Source organism: Symphalangus syndactylus, chromosome 20, assembly GCF_028878055.3.
Source record: "Symphalangus syndactylus isolate Jambi chromosome 20, NHGRI_mSymSyn1-v2.1_pri, whole genome shotgun sequence".
Classification (NCBI taxonomy): domain Eukaryota; kingdom Metazoa; phylum Chordata; class Mammalia; order Primates; family Hylobatidae; genus Symphalangus; species Symphalangus syndactylus.
The window spans coordinates 27,912,950-27,926,578 of NC_072442.2; the positions used below are offsets into that span (position 1 = coordinate 27,912,950).

At 41.9% G+C, this 13,629-nt stretch overlaps 1 protein-coding gene across 10 annotated transcripts in view; it reads left to right on the forward strand.

The window, feature by feature from the left end:
* The window catches only part of SSH2 (slingshot protein phosphatase 2), a 315,105-nt gene that overhangs the window by 233,558 nt on the left and 67,918 nt on the right, over positions 1-13,629 (forward strand). For 8 of the 10 annotated variants that reach the window (XM_055257473.2, XM_055257466.2, XM_055257465.2 and 5 more), the window contains 2 exons: positions 1,812-1,915; positions 11,385-11,449. In XM_055257473.2, coding sequence (XP_055113448.1) covers positions 1,812-1,915; positions 11,385-11,449 — 169 coding nt within the window. Of the gene's footprint in view, positions 1-133; positions 256-1,811; positions 1,916-11,384; positions 11,450-13,629 lie in introns of all 10 variants that reach the window. The other 2 variants (XM_055257470.2, XM_063628646.1) reach the window with 2 other exon arrangements.

The window sequence follows — 13,629 nt, forward strand, 5'->3', positions numbered from 1 at the left end:
TGTGAGAAACTTGATGGATAACTTGAAAGGCTTATTTAGTTTATTGATATGAAATAATTTAGATTTATTTTCTGGTTATTTGTAGGTATCCACTAGTTTTTGTGTTTTGCTTTTTTTTTTTTTTTTTTTTTAGAGAGAGTCTTGATCTGTCGCCCCAGCTGGAGTACAATGGCGCCATCATAACTCACTATAATCTCGAACTCCTAGGCTCAAGTGATCCTCCCACCTCACCCTCCTGAAGAGCTAGGACTACAGGCATGTGATACCACCCCCAGCTACTTTTAAAATATTTTAAAAATATTTTTTAGAGATGGAGTCTCACTGTGTTGCCTAGTCTGGTCTCAAACTCCAAGACTCAAGCAATCCTCTTGCTTGGCCTCCCAAAGCACTGGGATTACAGGCATGAACCACTATGACCAGACCAGTAATTGTATTTTGAATAGCCGCTATCCTCAGCAGTAATTCTCCGCCTATATTATCATCTTGTGAATGACAAACTCCAGTAGGTTAAACACACTTCCTGCCTACTACTTCTTTTCACTGAGTATGGGGATACAAGTTGGCAGTAGTAAAATTTTGAGGTAACACTTTACTGTTGTGTATATTTTACACGTAAATTTTTTTGCAAACTTTGGACCTATTACTAGTAGCTAAATATTGTAACATACCTCACATCTAATCAGGACAGTATTGAAACATCATTACTGATAACCTTCTACTAATCTACTTATAATAACTAATATTTATTAAGGGCTTTTTACTGTATACTAGGCACCACTTTAAGAAGCTCTGTTCTCATTGGCTTTTCACAACAACTTCATTTTATTATCCCTGTTTTACAGATAAGGAAATTTAGGCCTACTCTGGTAGGAAGAAGTAAAGCCAGGATTCAAACTCAGGCATTCTAGTTTCAGAGACTCCGCTCTTAACTGCTGCTATGTAATGTATATAGAATATTGTAAGTTTTGGCTGGGCGCAGTGGCTCACATCTGTAGTCCTAGCACTTTGGGAGGCCGAGGAGGGTGGATCACATGAGGTCAGGAGTTTAAAACCAGCCTGGCCAATATGGTAAAACCCCATCTCTATTAAAAATACAAAAATTAGCTGGTCGTGGTGGCTCACTCCTGTAATCCCAGCTACTCAGGAGGCTGAGGCAGGAGAATTACTTGAACCTGGGAGGCAGAGGTTGTTGCAGTGAGCCAGGATCACACCACTGCACTCCAGCCTGGGCAACAGAGTGAGACTCCATCTCAAAAAAAAAAAAAAAAAGAAAAAGACAAAAAAAGAAAAGAATATTGTAAGTTTTGTTTCAGAAAACTTGTCTAGAGGCCGGGCACGGTGGCTCACGTCTGTATTCCCAGCACTTTGGGAGGCCGAGGTGGGCAGATCATTTGAGGTCAGGAGTTTGAGATCATCTTGACTTACATAATGAAACTCTCTCTACTAATATACAAAAATTAGCTGAGTGTGGTAGTGGGTGCCGGTAATCCCAGCCTACTCGGGAGGCTGAGGCAGGAGAATCGCTTGAACCCAGGAGGCGGAGGTTGCAGTGAGCCAAGATCACGCCACTGCACTGCAGCCTGGGCGACAGAGCAAGACTCCCTTTCAAAAAAGAAAAAGAAAGAAAACTTGTCTAGAGTAGGCAGGAGCGTATGAGTGAGTAACCACAGCCTCTCTTGATTATGTTTTTACTTCATTCCGTGAAGTTGGGACTTTGGAATAGAGAAGAGAGAATCCTAAAGTGGTTATCCTTCCTACTCTTTGATTTCCTTTCCTAAGTAATTTATTTTCTTTTGACTTTTTCCTTTTAGCATCAGCGAGAGCTTTCTAACTGTCAAAGGTGCTGCCCTTTTTCTACCCCGGGGAAATGGCTCATCCACACCAAGAATCAGCCACAGACGAAACAAGCATGCAGGTAATGCTCGCATATACACTATTTCTTTCTTGGTAACTATATCTTTCGTTACATTCTAAAAGGCTGACTACCTCATCCCCATCTCTTCAGAAGTTCTTTAATGGTGAAAGAAAGCATTGTACTGGGCTGTAATGACTTTTACCCTCACAGACCATTTTTTTTTAGCACTTCGCAAAAAGCCTTTTACACATAGTAGATGTGCAATACATTTTTGTTGAAATAATAATAAGACGGTACCAAAATATTCCAATGAAGTTATATGGAACTTCTCAGTTAAGATTGGGGTTGTTTTGTTTTGTTTTGTTTTGTTTTTTTGAGATGGAGTCTTGCTGGGTCACCTAGGGTGGAGTGCAGTGGCACAATCCCAGATCACTGCAACCTCCACCTCCTGGATTCAAGCGATCCTCCTGCCTCAGCCTCCCAAGAAGCTGGGACTACAGGCGCCCACCACCACGCCCAGCTCATTTTTGTATTTTTAGTAGAGACAGGGTTTCACCATGTTAGCCAGGCTGGCCTCGAACTCCTGACCTCAGGTGATCCAGCTGCCTCAGCCTCCAAAAGTGCTGGGATTACAGACTTGAGCCACCGCGCCCGGCCAGGGTTGTTGTTTTTTTTTTTTTTGAGACAGACCCTCACTCTGTCGCCCTGGCTGGAGTGCAATGGCGTAATCTCAGCTCATTGCAACCTCTGCCTCCTGGATTCAAGCAATTCTTCTGCCTCAGCCTCCCAAGTAGCTGGGACTACAGGCATGCACCACCACATGCAGCTAATTTTTGTATTTTTAGTAGAGATGATGTTTCACCATGTTGGCTAGGCTGGTGTCGAACTCCTGGCCTCAGGTGATCCACCCGCCTCAGTTATCCAAAGTGCTAGGATTATAGGCGTGAGTCCCCACGCGTGGCCTTCAGTTAAGGTTTTGAGTGTTCAGGTTGAAAATGTTCAGGTGGACCAGGCACATTGGCTCACAGATGTAATCCCAGCACTTTGGGAGGCTGAGGCAAGAGGATTGCCTGAGTCGAGGACTTTGAGACTCGCCTGGGCAAGATGGTGAAATCCCATCTCTACAAAAAATAAAAATAAAAAATTAGCCAAATGTGGCCAGGCGCAGTGGCTCACACCTGTAACCCTAGCATTTGGGGAGGCCGAGGCAGGCGGATCACCTGAGGTCAGAAGTTCGAGACCAGCCTGGCCAACATGGTGAAACCCTGTCTCTACTAAAAATACAAAAATTAGCTGGGCGTAGTGGCACACTGCTGTAATCTCAGCTGCTCTGGAGGCTGAGGCAGGAAAATCACTTGAACCTGGGAAGCAAAGGTTACAGTGAGCCAAGATCATGCCACTGCACACCAGCCTGGGCAACAGAGCAAGACTCCACTTCAAAAAAAGAAAATTAGTGACGTGTGGTGGTGTACACGTGTGGTCCCCGCTACCTCGGAGGCTGAGGTGGGAGGGTCACTTGAGCTTGGGAGGTTGAGACTGCAGTGAGCCATCTTTGCACCACTGCACTCCAGCCTTGGTGACAGAGTGGGACCCTGTCTCAAAAAAAAAAAAAAAAAAAAAGCCAGGCATGGCTCGCACCTATGATCCCAGCACCTCGGGAGGCTGAGGCAGGTGGATCACCTGAGGTCAGGAGTTTGAGACCAGCCTGGCTAACATGGCGAAACCCCATCTCTACAAAATATACAAAAATTAGGCCAGGCACAGTGGCTCACGCCTGTCATCCCGGCACTTTGGGAGGCCAAGACAGGCGATCACAAAGTCAGGAGATCAAGACCATCCTGGCTAACATAGTGAAACTCCGTCTCTACTAAAAATTTAAAAAAAAATTAGCCGGACATGGTGGCGGGCGCCTGTGGTCCCAGCTATTCAGGAGGCTGAGTCAGGAGAATGGTGTGAACCCGGGAGGCGGAGCTTGCAGTGAGCTGGGATCGCACCACTGTGCTCCAGCCTGCGCGACACAGTAAGACTCCATCTCAAAAAAAAACAAACAAACAAACAAACAAAATTAGCAGGCATGGTGGCGCGCACCTGTAGTCCTAGCTACTCAGGAGGCTGAGGCAGGAGAATTGCTGGAACCTGGGAGATGGAGGTTGCAGTGAGCTGAGATTGTGCTACTACCCTCCAGCCTAGGCGACAGAACGAGACTCCATCTCAAAAAAAAAAAAAAAAAGTTTAACTGTTCCCTTGAATCTTATTCAGAGTTACTTCAGCTAATCAAAGATTCAATTTCTGATTTCTTTCTGCTATCTAGTGATGGTATGAGGAGGAGAATGATACAGAATATACTAAGATAAACTTTTTGCTGTGATAATGAGTCATTATGTCACATATTAAAATGCCAGTGTCTGCTACTTGAATGTATACACTAAAAGGCTGGAAATTTAACCCAGAGGAATCATCAAATGTTCACATAGGAATGAGTATAAGACTCTCCTTCCTTCCTTCCTTCCTTCCTTCCTTCCTTCCTTCCTTCCTTCCTTTCCTTCCTTCCTTTCCTTCCTTCCTTCCTTCCTTCCTTCCTTCCTTCCTTCCTTCCTTCTTTTTCTTTCTTTCTTTCTTTCCTTTCCTCCTTCCCTCCCTCCCTCCCTCCCTCTGTGGCCCAGGCTGGAGTAAACTCGGCTCGCTGCAGACTCCCTGCGTCCGGCTCCCGTGATTCTCCTGCCCTGGCCTGCCGGCTGCCTGGGATTGCCGCCGCGCGCCACCACCCCTCCCTGGTTTTTCTCCTTTGGCTGGAGGCGCGGTTTCGCCATGTCGGCCAGGCTGGTCTCCAGCTCCTGACCTCCAGTGCTCTGCCCGCCTCAGCCTCCCGAGGTGCTGGGACTGCAGACGGAGGCTCGCTCATTCGGTGCTCGGTGTTGCCCGGGCTGGAGTGCGGTGGCGTGGTCTTGGCTCGCTGCAGCCTCCGCCTCCCAGCCGCCTGCCTTGGCCTCCCAGGGTGCTGGGATTGCAGCCTCTGCCCGGCTGCCGCCCCGTCTGGGAGGTGGGGAGCGCCTCTGCCCGGCCGCCACCCCGTCTAGGAAATGAGGAACGTCTCTGCCTGGCCACCCATCGTCTGGGAAGTGAGGAGCGCCCCTGCCCGCCCGCCCCGTCTGGGAGGTCTGTCATGGAGGCCAGAAGCAATGTGGGGGCTGGATGTGGTGGCTCACGCCTGTAGTCCCAGTACTCTGGGAGGCTGAGGCGGGTTGATTACTTGAGTCTAGGAGCTGGAGACCAGCCTGGCCAACATGGCGAAACATATGAAAAATACAACTGTCAAACCAACCAACGAACCAAGCGACAACAAAACAGGTCTACCCTGGAGTCATACTCTAATTTTTTCTATTTTCCTCCCTTTCTGATCCTTTATCCCACTTTCTTTTTCTTCCTCTTCCTTCTCCTTCTTTGTCAAATAGAGGATTGAGTTATTATCATTGATCCATACAAAGTCCCTCTCTCATTTATTTTCTTTAATTCCCACCCCCCATTTCTATTCCCCGTCTTCCCATGTGCAACCTTCTTAATATGTTTGATATGCATCTTTTTGTTCGTATGTACTTTTAGAAAATGTTTATTGTTTTGTGTGCAAAATAAAATAAAATAAAATAAAATAAATGCAGAAATTAGAGCAAAGAAACAAAAGTTTATATAAATTTCATAAATGAGATGATTCATTTACAAATAACCATCAAATATTTCCATAAAGCATGCTTTCTAGCTATGATAGATTGAAGAGACATTTGAACAAATTGATTAGTATACTCCCAATTTTAGTTTTCTTTGTAATGCCCCAGCATTAAAAACTTTGAAACAACTTAATAAATAAATAAAAAAAAAAGACTCTTGTTTTGAAATATCAACTAACAGTAGTATATGCATTGTATTCTTTTATATTGGATTTCTCTAAAATCAGGAACACCTGTGGTGATGAGGTTTTAAAAGAAACAACAGGTGCTGGAGAGGATGTGGAGAAATAGGAACACTTTTACACTGTTGGTGGGACTGTAAACTAGTTCAACCATTGTGGAAGTCAGTGTGGCGATTCCTCAGGGATCTAGAACTAGAAATACCATTTGACCCAGCCATCCCATTACTGGGTATATAGCCAAAGGACTATAAATCATGCTGCTATAAAGACACATGCACACGTATGTTTATTGCGGCACTATTCACAATAGCAAAGAGTTGGAACCAACCCAAATGTCCAACAACGATAGACTGGATTAAGAAAATGTGGCATATATACACCATGGAATACTATGCAGCCATAAAAAATGATGAGTTCGTGTCCTTTGTAGGGACATGGATGAAACTGGAAACCATCATTGTCAGTAAGCTATCGCAAGGACAAAAAACCAAACACCGCATGTTCTCACTCATAGGTGGGAATTGAACAATGAGAACTCATGGACACAGGAAGGGGAACATCACGCTCCGGGGACTGTTGTGGGGTGGGGGGAGGGGGGAGGGACAGCATTAGGAGATACACCTAATGCTAAATGACGAGTTAATGGGTGCAAGAAATCAACATGGCACATGGATACATATGTAACAAACCTGCACATTGTGCACATGTACCCTAAAACCCTAAAGTATAATAAAAAAAAAAGAAAAAAAAAATGTGTTTTAGGGAGAGAGATCTCCAGGTATAGGATACCCACAGTTTAAGAAGATAACCTGATGCTTCTCTTCTATCGGCAGACCTTATTTATCATTTTGGGGAAAAAAAATAAAAGTCAGCCTTAGGACACTAATCCTGATCAATAGTATAGAAAGAGGTGATTGCTTGTTGTCATAAATGTGCCACTTTGACCACTTATGATCTACAGGAGTGAAAAAAATTGTAATTACTAAGAAAGGAACAAAGACTACGATAACCTTAAGTGTTTAGGTCAGAGGTAAAAGCCAAAAATATTGGATCCCATTGAGCCAGTAGTTGAGCATAGCTTTAGTCAAGATAATCTCGGCTATTTTAGTGGCTGCCCTACTAATTTTTTGGGCCTTCACCTAGTTGCAACTGTGGCAGCTGAGAATTGTAATCCGTTTTGTTTGGACAATATTTTCCTCCTACCAGAACTTTCTAGCCATGGAAAATTTTTTAGAGTAAGGGAAGAAATAACCTATTTTGGAAATTAGCTTGGATTACACTTTCTAAAACCTTCCTCCCCAGTGCCCAGTACCAGAGGTCAGGTAGGGGAGGACGCTTCCCCAAAATACTTGAATGTGCGGAAGAAGTATGCCTGCTAAGCTTTTTATTTCTTTTCAGTGTGGATATTTGTCCCTTACAGTAAAAAGACAAATTATTGGTTTAAATCCAGTTTGTCTGACTAGAATATTGGGCAAATTACTCTATGGCATGTAATAGTTAATGGGGTCAGTGGCTTTTAAAGCTCCTGGCACTGGTTGGCATTTTTCTTTGGTCAGACTTCTACATTCAGCTGCCACCCAGGTTTCTACTTGACATTGTTCACTTAGCTTTCCTCATACTAAAAAGAAAAGCAGATTTAACACAAGCTGAATGGACTTGATTTGTGATCCAGACCGGAACAGATGAGGCAGTGCGAGTATAAACGAAGCTTATAAAAGCCAGGCTGTCACATAAACTGAAGCTGCCTTGGCCAAGCCCACAGTAACTGCAAGTTGATGGCAGAATTGAGAGCAGATCAAGGGCTTACCTTGTCTAGTTGTACTTCCTTATGCATGTTTCTTGAACTAGTTAGAATTTTTTAACTGGGCTGCATTTGAAATATCCAAATACTATTTTGCAATCAAAGAAGGGTATTATGGGTGAATGTCTGCCAGTATTTTAAATGGAAACAATGAAAAGTCTATAAAATCCAATAGAAATTTGAAATTTAGCTCCTAGAAATGAAGTATATGGTGGGGAAATGTAGAGAAGGTTATCTTAATGCTATATCAATATATTGCCTTCTGTTAGACTCTGTGAAGAACGGTTGCCCAGTAGGAAATGATACGCAGTTTGCTCAGAGCAGTACTTTTTGCAGCTAACAAACCTGAGCTTCCGACTCACATAAGAAGGCATACTTGAGTAGGACTCCTGATTTTTGTCTGAGCTTCAAATAAGACAGCTGAATCTTTGGTCCAGTAGTGTTTGGAGTGGGGACTTTGGGCTACTATTTAGGGTTCTCCTCCAGAAGTTCTCCATCCTAAAAATCCTTTCCTCTGGTTATTTCTACTGGTAGGACAGAAGGAAACTTAATTTTAAAGAAGCTCAGCCCTGGTGCAGTGGTCTGTGCCTGTAATCCCAGCATTTTGGGAGGCCAAGGCAGGCAGATTGCTTGAGCTTAGGAGTTCGGGACCAGCCTGGGCAACATGGTGACACCTCATCTCTACAAAAAATACAAAAAATTAGCCAGGCGTTGTGGTGCACACCTGTAGTCCTGGCTACCCTGGAGGCTGAGGTGGGAGGATTGCTTGAGCCTAGGAGGTCACAGCTGTAGGGAGCCGTGATAGCACCACTGTACTGCAGTCTGGGTGGCAGAGTAAGACCCTGTCTCAAGAAAAAAAAATAAAATAAAAAGTATCCTCAGCTGCTTAATTCAGTTGCAACTTGTAACTCTGGTAGCTTTTCACTGTTTATACCTAGCACTTTGTCTCCTCATACTTGTTCTTTTATTTTTTGTTTAACAGCTTTATTGAGATATAATCTACATATCATATAATTCACCCAGTTTACTCATTTAAAGTGTACATGCATTGGTTTTTAGAATAGTCACAGAGTTGTACAGCCATCACCACAATCTAATTTTAGAACATTTTTATCGCCCTGAAAATAAAGCTGATATCCATTAGCAGGCAATCCCTATTTCTCTCACCCTCTCTCCCAGCGCTAAGCAACCACTAATCTACTTTCTGTCTCTATAGATTTGCCTATTCTGGATGTTCTGTAAATGGATTCATATAAATGGGTTTTTGAGTTAGGCTCCTTTTACTTAGCATGTTTTCAAAGGTCATCCATGGTATAGTATGTATCAGTACATCATTCCTTTTTATGACCAAATAATACTACATTTTGTGGATAATACCACATTTTATTTATCCATTCATCATTTGATAGACATTTGAGTTGTTTCCACTTTTTTGCTGTTATGAATAATGCTGTATATACATGTGTGTACAACTTTGTGGGTGGACATATGTTTTCGTTTCTCTTGGGTTTATGCATATAAGACTTAGATTGTGTCCCTGGCCTTGAAATGTAGTAGAATGGATCTGGCCAAACATAATGACTCTCCATTTTAATTTTGAAAATTGAAAGATTCTGCAATATGGAATTAATTGGTCAGAAGCCAGCAGTGAAAACCATCCTTTTTGGTTTGGGGTGAGGGAAGTTGTTTGGTTTTTGTTTATTTATTTATATTTAAATATAAGGTCTTGCTCTGTCACCCAGGCTGGAGTGCAGTGGCATGATCACAGCTCACTAGCCTCAAGCAGTCCCCCGCCTCAGCCTCCCGAAGTGCTGAGATTAAGAAAACTGTTCTGTATGAGAAGGAAAGAGGGAGAAGAAAGGAAAGGCTTTCAGACTTGCTGACCATTTAAACAAATGCACCAACCCATTTGCCAACCTACTTTTTTTCTTCCTGCCTCTATCCACTTCTTGTACATAATAGTATTTCATCTCATAATTAACAGCTCTTAGTTAACTGAAGGAAAATTATGTAGATTTCAAGACCAATGTGAGAACAAGTTATACTGGCATTCATGGTTATGTGACTATGTCAGTCACCTTAGACTTTAATAAGGGCAAGATCTGAGTGGGCAAGAATGAGGTTTTTTTGTTCACAGATTTTCATAATTTATGATAGTACATTATTTATCTCCTGCTATCTAAAGCCTCAGATTTCCTAGGAATATGAGGAAATTTATAATAGTTAAAACAAAGAAATTTCAACTTAGTCTGACAAAATGTATAAGAACAAGTGAAGATTCAAATAATGGTTGGCCATTTTAAAGAACCTAATAATATATTCAGGAGAATATATATCCCTTATGTGGCATACGTAATATATACTCTCATTGGCCGGGCACGGTGGCTCATGTCTGTAATCCCAGCACTTTGGGAGGCTGAGGCAGGCAGATCACAAGGTCAGGAAATCAAGACCATCCTGGCTAACATGGTGAAACCCGTCTCTACTAAAAATACAAAAAATTAGCCAGGCATGGTGGGGGGCACCTGTAATCTCAGCTACTCGGGAGGCTGAGGCAGGAGAATGGCATGAACCCAGGAGGCGGAGCTTGCAGAGCCGAGATCGCGCCACTGCACGCCGGCCTGGGCGACAGCGAGACTCTGTCTCAAAAAAAATACACACACACACGTATATACATATACATACGTGTGTGTGTGTGTGTGTGTGTGTGTATGTGTGTGTATGTTTTTGAGACAGTCTCACTCTGTCGCCCAGGCTGGAGTGCAGTGGCGTGATCTCAGCTCTGCAAGCTCTAGCATGGGTTTTAATTTTTTTTTGAGACAGAGTCTTGCTCTGTCGCCCACAGTGGAGTGTAGTGACTGATATTATGAGAGTATATATACATACACACACATACACACACACACATATATATATTTATATGTATGTATATGTATAAATATATATATTTATATATGTATAAATATATATATTTATGTATAAATATATGTATAAATATGAATGTATATATTTATATATATGGATATTATGAGAGTATACCCACATATATGTGTATATATATGTATATTTATATACATATATGCATATGTATATACATATATACATGTGTGTATATATATATTTTTTGAGACAGAGTCTTGCTCTGTATATATATATACATAGATACGTGTGTGTGTGTGTGTGTGTGTGTATATATATACTCTCATTATAATATCAGTCACTACACTCCAGCGTGGGTGACAGAGCAAGACTCCATCTCAAAAAAAATTAATAATATCAGTCACTAATATGAAAATCGTTTTAAACTATTGACCTTATTCTAGGGAGAATCCAAAAGTCTTCTTAGGTCAAATGCAACCAAAGCATATGATTATAGAAATAGGAATGAAAAAATGGTTAGCTTTTTAAAAGTTATGGATAATTTGTCTAACACTGCACTACTACACCCATTTTCAAAGTGCCCTCATTGCTACCTTCAGTGGGCCTGAAAACAGCCAGTGAGTGCTACCTCTGCCTAACAGATCTCACCAACAAGTCTCTCATCAACATCCACCATAATAAAAAACTGAGACTGGTCTCAAGTGTACCTTTCATAGGACAGACATAAATTTTAATGTAGTATAGACTAAAAGCAAATGTATTAAAATGCAGTCTAGCAGTCTGTCCATTTTAAAAGAAGTCAATAATCATTTAATTTCTATGTCTAATTAGAGTCCTTTAATGAATCAGAACTTTCTTTTACAAAAGTCACTAAGGTAGAAGGAATCCTCTCTGTCAACATTAGAATGGAGAATAATTATCCTTTGGTTTGTAAATTTCACCAGGTGATCTCCAACAGCATCTCCAAGCAATGTTCATATTACTCCGCCCAGAAGACAACATCAGGCTGGTAAGTTAGTGGTGTCATCATAATTTTCTCCTCAAAAGACTATCTAAGATAGCCAAAATTGAACAGTCATTTTTACATCCCAACACAGTGCTGAGAACTATGTGAAGTAAGAGAGAAGATAATGTGGAGTGTTATGAAATAATTTGATGGTTTAAGACTGTTGGTAAGCACCAATTTGTAAGTTATTAACTATAATAACAATTGAAGTTCAGAAAATGGAGAAAAACCTTGGGGATTTGACCTAGATTAGGAAGGTTTATGTAGTCAGTGGAGCTTGAGCTGACTCTTGAAAGATGATGAGATTTGGATTGGTAGAAAGAAATTATTCTAGATAAGGACTTAACAACAAGCAAAAACACACATAGGGAAGGATAAGGAGGGGGAGTGAAATGGCCAAAGATTGATGCTGGCCTCAGACTCAGGAGACATGGACTTAGGTCCTTACTAATCATACGATACTGGACAAGTTACTTTACCCCATCTGTGCCCATTTCCTCATCTCCTGACTACCTCTCACGTTGAGAGGGTCAACTGGACATGAAAACGTACTGCATAGTGCAAAATGCTGTCTAAGTATGGGGATTATTATTATTATTGGTAAGACAGAGACTAGAAAACAAGGCAGGCAAATACCGATTTAGTGCTGTAAACTGGAGGTCTCAAACTGGCGGTGTATAGGCCAGAGATACATTTTCTTTGGATCACAGTGTTTTTTTAAAAAAATGTAAGCCAGAATTTTAAAGTTAGGTGAGGTCTAGCATGGGTTCTTAATTTACCATAAGCCTCTTTGTGAGACGGAGTCTTGCTCTGTTGCCCAGGCTGGAGTGCAGTGGCACAATCTCGGCTCACTGCAACCTCCGCCTCCCAGGTTCGATCAATTCTCCTGCCTCAGCTTCCCGAGCAGCTGGGACTACAGGCGCATGCTACCATGCTCAGCTAATTTTTGTATTTTTAGTAGAGATGGGGTTTCACCATATTGGCCAGGCTGGTCTCAAACTCCTGACCTCGTGATCCACCCACCTTGGCCTCCCAAAGTGCTGGGATTACAGGCGTGAACCACAGTGCCCAGCCCCTATTGTCTTCTTAAGTCAAGTGTCACCATTTGTCATCATTCCTGCACTGTTGTAGTAGTACCTCCAATAAAACTAGGAAAACAAAACTGAGATGAGCATATTTCTTTGTGGAAATTGGAAAGTATTTCTACCCATTCAATATTCACGTGGCTTACTTTCCTTGTTTACATTTCCCATCTGAGCCTCTCAGAGGTGTCCAATCATTTGGCTTCCCTGGACCACATTGGAAAAAGAAGAATTGTCTTGGGCCACATATAAAATACACTAACGATAGCTGATGAGCTTAAAAAAAAAATCACAATATCTCATAATGTTTTCAGAAAGTTTATGAATTTATGCTGGGCCACATTCAAAGCCATCTTGGGCCACATGTGAGACCCATAGGCCACAGGTTTCACAAGCTTGCTGCCTGCTCCAGATTACTAACTAAAGGTAGTACCTCTCCCTTTTCAATAAGCAGTTGTGAAACATTACAGGTTTTTGAGCCAAAGAATGCCATGGGACAGCTATAGTAGTTAGGGAAGATTCCTCAGAAGCTAATACAGAATAGAGAGGAGGAAAAGATCATTTTAAATCAGGGAGGCCTGCTAGGGTAGTTATTGCAGTAATCTAGGTATGTGGTAATGAGTCCTTTGATTAGAATATATAAAAATTTAAAGGAATCCTTTCATAGTTATTTTATCTTAATTTTAATTTTTTAAATGTTTTATGTCCTAACCAAAAGTAACATTATACATTTATATAAATCTTGTCTGTATTTCTTGATATATTTCTTTCTTAAATAATTATCTAAGGCCAGGCACAGTGGCTCACGCCTGTAATCCCAACACTTTGGAAGGCCAAGGTGGGCAGATTATTTGAGGTCAGGAGTTCGAGACCAGCCTGGCCAACATGGTAAAACCCCGTCTCTACTAAAAATACAAAAATTAGCGAGCTGTGGTGGCACACACCTGTAGTCCCAGCTACTTAGGAGGCTGAGGCAGGAAAATCACTTGAACCCGAGAGGTGATGGTTGCAGTGAGCCGAGATTGCGCCATTACACTCCAACCTGGGCGGCAGAACGAGATTACGTCTCAAAAAATAATAATAATGTTATTATTGTTATTT